The sequence below is a fragment of the Oncorhynchus gorbuscha genome, unplaced genomic scaffold (genome assembly GCF_021184085.1).
Source record: "Oncorhynchus gorbuscha isolate QuinsamMale2020 ecotype Even-year unplaced genomic scaffold, OgorEven_v1.0 Un_scaffold_662, whole genome shotgun sequence".
Lineage (NCBI taxonomy): Eukaryota > Metazoa > Chordata > Actinopteri > Salmoniformes > Salmonidae > Oncorhynchus > Oncorhynchus gorbuscha.
Genome location: NW_025745758.1, coordinates 243,467 through 250,401, shown reverse-complemented (window position 1 = coordinate 250,401; position 6,935 = coordinate 243,467). Strand labels below are relative to the sequence as shown.

General features: G+C 43.7%; 1 protein-coding gene across 1 annotated transcript in view; it reads left to right on the top strand.

Annotated features, from left to right (window-relative positions):
• The first annotated feature begins 3,718 nt into the window (after nt 1-3,718).
• Nucleotides 3,719-6,935, top strand: part of LOC124019736 (sodium/potassium/calcium exchanger 1-like) — a 46,497-nt gene continuing 43,280 nt past the window's right edge. Inside the window, exons 1-2 of the mRNA XM_046335157.1 lie at nt 3,719-3,877; nt 4,589-5,617. Coding sequence (XP_046191113.1) covers nt 4,783-5,617 — 835 coding nt within the window. The 5' untranslated portion in view covers nt 3,719-3,877; nt 4,589-4,782. The remainder of the gene's footprint in view (nt 3,878-4,588; nt 5,618-6,935) is intronic.

Here is a 6,935-nt window from a genome sequence, read left to right as displayed (position 1 = left end):
AGAGCGTGCTCTTGCACACTTCTCCTAGAGCGTGCTCTTGCACACTTCTCCTAGAGCGTGCTCTTGCACACTTCTCCTAGAGCGTGCTCTTGCACACTTCCTGTCATCGAAACAGACAAAGGGAACCAGTCTGAGTCGAGAACCTCAGGGAAATGGACATTGTTAGAGAATTAAGGGAAGAGGATCACTGTCTGGAATCATGTGTTTTATTAAAAGGTTTTGAATGGTTGAAGGATCAATTATAATGTGTGATATTATAATAACCAATAAAGTTGTGTGAAATAAAGTGAATATCTGTAGTTATTTATGAAAAGAGCATAGCTGGTGATGTGAATAAAAACCCACAATTATATAGGTGTCCTTTATCTCCTCATAATAACCCCTTTATATAGGTGTCCTTTATCTCCTCATAATAACCCCTTTATATAGGTGTCCTTTATCTCCTCATAATAACCCCTTTATATAGGTGTCCTTTACCTCCTCATAATAACCTCTTTATATAGGTGTCCTTTATCTCCTCATAGTAACCCCTTTATATAGGTGTCCTTTATCTCCTCATAATAACCCCTTTATATAGGTGTCCTTTATCTCCTCATAATAGACCCCTTTATATAGGTGTCCTTTATCTCCTCATAATAACCTCTTTATATAGGTGTCCTTTATCTCCTCATAATAACCCCTTTATATAGGTGTCCCTTATCTCCTCATAATAACCCTTTTATATAGGTGTCCTTTATCTCCTCATAATAACCCCTTTATATAGGTGTCCCTTATCTCCTTTATCTCCTCATAATAACCTCTTTATATAGGTGTCCTTTATCTCCTCATAATAACCCCTTTATATAGGTGTCCTTTATCTCATCATAATAACCTCTTTATATAGGTGTCCTTTATCTCCTCATAATAACCCCTTTATATAGGTGTCCTTTATCTCTTTATAATAACCCCTTTATATAGGTGTCCTTTATCTCCTCATAATAAGCCCTTTATATAGGTGTCCTTTATCTCCTTTATCTCCTCATAATAACCCCTTTATATTGGTGTCCTTTATCTCCTCATAATAACCCCTTTATATAGGTGTCCTTTATCTCCTAATAATAACCCCTTTATATAGGTGTCCCTTATCTCCTCATAATAACCCCTTTATATAGGTGTCCTTTATCTCCTCATAATAACCCCTTTATATAGGTGTCCTTTACCTCCTCATAATAACCTCTTTATATAGGTGTCCTTTATCTCCTCATAATAACCCCTTTATATAGGTCTCCTTTATCTCTTTATAATAACCCCTTTATATAGGTGTCCTTTATCTCCTCATAATAGACCCCTTTATATAGGTGTCATTTATCTCCTCATAATAACCCCTTTATATAGGTGTCCTTTATCTCCTCATAATAACCCCTTTATATAGGTGTCCTTTATCTCCTCATAATAGACCCCTTTATATAGGTGTCCTTTATCTCCTCATAATAACCCCTTTATATAGGTGTCCTTTATCTCCTCATAATAACCCCTTTATATAGGTGTCCTTTATCTCCTCATAATAACCTCTTTATATAGGTGTCCTTTATCTCCTCATAATAACCCCTTTATATAGGTGTCCCTTATCTCCTTTATCTCCTCATAATAACCTCTTTATATAGGTGTCCTTTATCTCCTCATAATAACCCCTTTATATAGGTGTCCTTTATCTCCTCATAATAACCCCTTTATATAGGTGTCCTCATAATAACCCCTTTATATAGGTCTCCTTTATCTCCTCATAATAACCCCTTTATATAGGTGTCCTTTATCTCTTTATAATAACCCCTTTATATAGGTGTCCTTTATCTCCTCATAATAACCCCTTTATATTGGTGTCCTTTATCTCCTCATAATAACCCCTTTATATAGGTGTCCTTTATCTCTTTATAATAACCCCTTTATATAGGTGTCCTTTATCTCCTCATAATAACCCTTTTATATTGGTGTCCTTTATCTCCTCATAATAACCCCTTTATATAGGTGTCCTTTATCTCTTTATAATAACCCCTTTATATAGGTGTCCTTTATCTCCTCATAATAACCTCTTTATATACACTACCGTTCAAACGTTTGGGGTCACTTAGAAATGTCCTTGTTTTTGAAAGAAAAGCACATTTTCTGTCCATCAAATTGATTGAAAATACAGTGTAGACATTGTTAATGTTGTAATTGACTACTGTAGCTGGAAACGTCTGATTTTTAATGGAATATCTACAGAGGTGTGCAGAGGCCCATTATCAGCAACCATCATTCATGTGTTCCAATGGCACGTTGTGTTAGCCAATGGCACGTTGTGTTAGCCAATGGCACGTTGTGTTAGCCAATGGCACGTTGTGTTAGCGAATCCAAGTTTATAATTTTAAAAGGCTAATTTATCATTAGAAAACCCTTTTGCAATTATGTTAGTACAGCTGAAAACGGTTGTTCTATTCTGGTTAGAGCCAGTTTGCGTTGTTCTGTGAAGGGAGTAGTACACAGCGTTGTACGAGATCTTCAGTTTCTTGGCAATTTCTCGCATGTAATAGCCTTCATTTCTCAGAACATGAATAGACTGACGAGTTTCAGGAGAATGCACATTGTTTCTGGCCATTTTGAGCCTGTAATCAAACCCACAAATGCTGATGCTCCAGATACTCAACTAGTCTACAGTTATATTGCTTCTTTAAACAGCACAACAGTTTTCAGCTGTCTGTCTGCCTTTCTGTTTGCCTTTCTGTCTGTCTGTCTGTCTGTCTGTCTGTCTGTCTGTCTGTCTGTCTGTCTGTCTGTCTGTCTGTCTGTCTGTCTGTCTGTCTGTCTGTCTGTCTGTCTGTCTGCCTTTCTGCCTTTCTGCCTTTCTGCCTTTCTGCCTTTCTGCCTGCCTTTCTGCCTTTCTGTCTGCCTTTCTGTTTGCATGCCTGTCTGTCTGCCTTTCTTTCTGCCTGTCTACCTGCCTGTTGGCCTGTCTGCCTGTCTGCCTTTCTGTTTGCATGCCTGTCTGTCTCCCTGTCTACCTGCCTGTTGGCCTGTCTGCCTTTCAGTTTGCATGCCTGTCTGTCTGCCTGTCTGTCTGCCTTTCTACCTGCCTGTTGGCCTGTCTGTCTGTCTGTCTGTCTGTCTGTCTGTCTGTCTGTCTGTCTGTCTGTCTGTCTGTCTGTCTGTCTGTCTGTCTGTCTGTCTGTTTGCATGCCTGTCTGTCTGCAATTCTGCCTGTCTGTCTGTCTGTCTGTCTGTCTGTCTGTCTGTCTGTCTGTCTGTCTGTCTGTCTGTCTGTCTGTCTGTCTGCCTTTCTGTCTGCCTTTCTGTCTGCCTTTCTGTTTGCATGCCTGTCTGTCTGCCTTTCTACCTGCCTGTTGGCCTGTCTGTCTGTCTGTTTGCATGCCTGTCTGTCTGCAATTCTGCCTGTCTACCTGCCTGTTGGCCTGCCTGTCTGCCTTTCTGCCTGTCCGTTGACCTTTCTGTCTGTGTGCATAAAGGAGCACTCTTCAGAATTGTAATTATGCCTTGACAACCCTCCTTCCACTTCAGCGCCAAACATGGTTGGTTTTTGCTCAGCGTTGGTGGTTGGAGACACTGCATGCACTTGGCAGATTATGAACAAATGAATAGGAATGCCTTGAATTTGAAGCAGTTTAAACGTGTTCGTGAGAATGTGAGAGATTGGGTGAACACCTAACCTAATCCTCTTAAAAGACTGCAGGTATTATGCTGAGCCGTGGAGAGGTGTGAGCTGTCATCCTGCGGTGCGCCCTTGTAGCCGCTCACCAAAAACTAGAGTCAGCATCTCTCAACCAATCCCTTTACCGTAGCGCACACAGCTGGAGAGAGACCTCGCGTCTAGAACACCTCTATCACAACAACTCAGCGATTAAAGGTACGTTTTTATTAACAATTGAAAAAGGGTTAAGTTTGGTTTACAGATGTTCTACAGAGAAGGGATTTCAGCTACAATAATCGTCATTGACCTTGTGGAAGCCCCGGATACTTGTCAATGACTCCATATCGGGCACTGTTTCTTGCCTGGAATTTCCCCACGAAATTCAGTTAAATGTATCATTATTTTCGTTTCTTTAATTTTCACCCGACCCACCTGGATACACACGGGAAAATGAAATGGTTGGTTGAACGTTTGGAATGAATCATATCGCGTATGTTGTCTCGACTAGAGGAGCGCATATCAGCACGTTCATGACCCGCGCACGTCAATGAAAAGTAGGGCCCCACATAATGATATTTTCTACTTAATTCGCTGTTGTTGTTTTTTAAATTGTCATTTGTACATTAACTACATTCGCTGCATTTCATTACACGTGTCATTTAATCTGTGCAGCCCTTCGGAGAGCAGAGTACCTGCAATTATGTAGCCATAGTAACAGGTGGCTGTATCCCATCCTCCGCGCTCCTGCGACTCCCTTCACGTGAACGCGCGCCCTTATAATAAACCCTTCTAATACTCCCAGTAGTGTTTTTATTCGTATTTTATTACACTATTATGTCAAATGTATGACGTGAGTTTTGCATTGTAGTCTAAACTGAGTGAATTATCTATTTATTTCCCCCCTTTTTTCCATATATATATTTATAGTTTGGAGCTGGGACATCATGCCAGGACTATGACATTAAAACAGACTATGCTGAAGATGTGTGCTGACCGCTCGCTGAACTGCATTATTTGGCTAACTAATGCTACTGGACCTGTTCCCATAAGCCTAACCATGCATCTGACACGGGCCTAATAATCCGCTGTGGGAATCAAGACCACTCTGGCAGCGGTGAACAATGCATTTGCCACAAAGACGGAGACTCAATCGGAGTCGCATCCTCTTCTTCCTCTCTGGTGTGTTACTGTGCTGCGTCTACACCGTGACGTTCAAGGCCCGGCTGCAGGAGCCACGGGTGGCCCGCCAGGCCGCTGCAGAGGAGGACCCTGGGACAGCACTCCCAGAGGAAGGGGGCGGTGGTGATAGTAGTAGTGTTCTGGAGGTAGACACACGAGAGGTGGTGACCTCTAACCTCTCTAGCCTAACAGAGAGCTATAACGATGACGTCATCACCAGGGCTCCGACTGTGCTGGAGGGGGATGACGTCATCGTGATCACTGTCAACAGGACGGACATTAAGCACTGTATCTACGTAGAGGACCCTGAACCTGAGCCTCCGACTGAACCTCCTCCTAACACCACCACCTCCCCGGGTATCCCTGGAGAGGTCCCCCACAGGAAGGGAGAGTACCCAGAGGACCTGTTCACAGTGGACCAGAGGAGGCAGGGCTGGGTGACCCTCCACATCCTGGGCATGGTCTACATGTTCGTCTCCCTCGCCATCGTCTGTGACGAGTTCTTCGTCCCGGCGCTCGGCGTCATCACCGTGAAGCTCGACATCTCCGACGACGTCGCCGGGGCAACCTTCATGGCTGCAGGAGGCTCCGCCCCCGAACTGTTCACCTCTCTGATTGGCGTGTTCATCTCCCATAGCAACGTGGGCATCGGGACCATCGTGGGGTCAGCGGTGTTTAACATCCTGTTTGTCATCGGGATGTGTGCCATCTTCTCCAGGGAGATGCTCCACCTCACCTGGTGGCCCCTGTTCAGAGACGTCTCCTTCTACATCATAGGTAATAATAATATCATTTGACAGATAATAGGTAGAGAATAGTAGGTTTTTCCAGAAATCCCGGTTTGGAGACTCCCGGAATCAGGAGGGAATAAACAGGACATCTGGAATACTCCCATCCCGGATTTCTGGAAAACCTGGGAATTTTGGGGGAAAGTACATACTTTAAAAGGTGCTTACCTTGGAGCCAACAGTCGATCCCATTGAAATGGGTTAATTGCATCCTATAGTTTTCCCCTTATAGTGAACTATATAGGTACATACACTCAGAGAAAAAGGTGCTATCTAGAACCAAACAGGGTTCTGCGGCTGTCCCCATAGGAGAAAACTTGTGGGTTCCACGTGGAACCCCTTTCCACAGAGGGTTCTACATGGAACTAAAAAGGGTTCTCCTATTGTGACAGCAGCAGAGCCTTTTTTTGCGCTCTGGCCAAAAGTAGTGCACTATATAGGGAATAAGGCTCTGGTCTATAGTAGTACCACTATATAGGGAATAGGGCTCTGGTCTATAGTAGTGTACTATATAGGGAACAGGGCTCTGGTCTATAGTAGTGCACTATTTAGGGAATAGGGCTCTGGTCTGTAGTAGTACCACTATATAGGGCTCTGGTCTATAGTAGTACCACTATTTAGGGAATAGGGCTCTGGTCTATAGTAGTACCACTATATAGGGCTCTGGTCTATAGTAGTACCACTATATAGGGAATAGGGCTTTGGTCTATAGTAGTACCACTATATAGGGAATAGGGCTCTGGCCTATAGTAGTACCACTATATAGGGAATAGGGTTCTGGTCTATAGTAGTACCACTATATAGGGAATAGGGCTCTGGTCTATAGTAGTACCACTATATAGGGAATAGGGCTCTGGCCTATAGTAGTACCACTATATAGGGAATAGGGTTCTGGTCTATAGTAGTACCACTATATAGGGAATAGGGCTCTGGCCTATAGTAGTACCACTATATAGGGAATAGGGCTCTGGTCTATAGTAGTACCACTATATAGGGAATAGGACTCTGGACTATAGTAGTACCACTATATAGGGAATAGGATGCCATTTGGACTCATGCTCTCCTCTCTCCTAGACCTGATCATGCTGATCGTGTTCATCCTGGGCAACACTATCATGTTCTCACATTTCTTGCCCTCCTCCTCTTCCTGCCCCTCCACCACCTCTCCCTCCCCGTCCTCCTCCTTCCTCCTCTACCTCCTTCTTTACCCCCCCTCCTCCTTCCTCCTCCCCCTCCTCCTCCTTCCTCCTCTCCCTCCTCCCTCCTCTTCTTCTCCTTCCTCCTCCTCCTCCCTCTCTTCCTCCTCC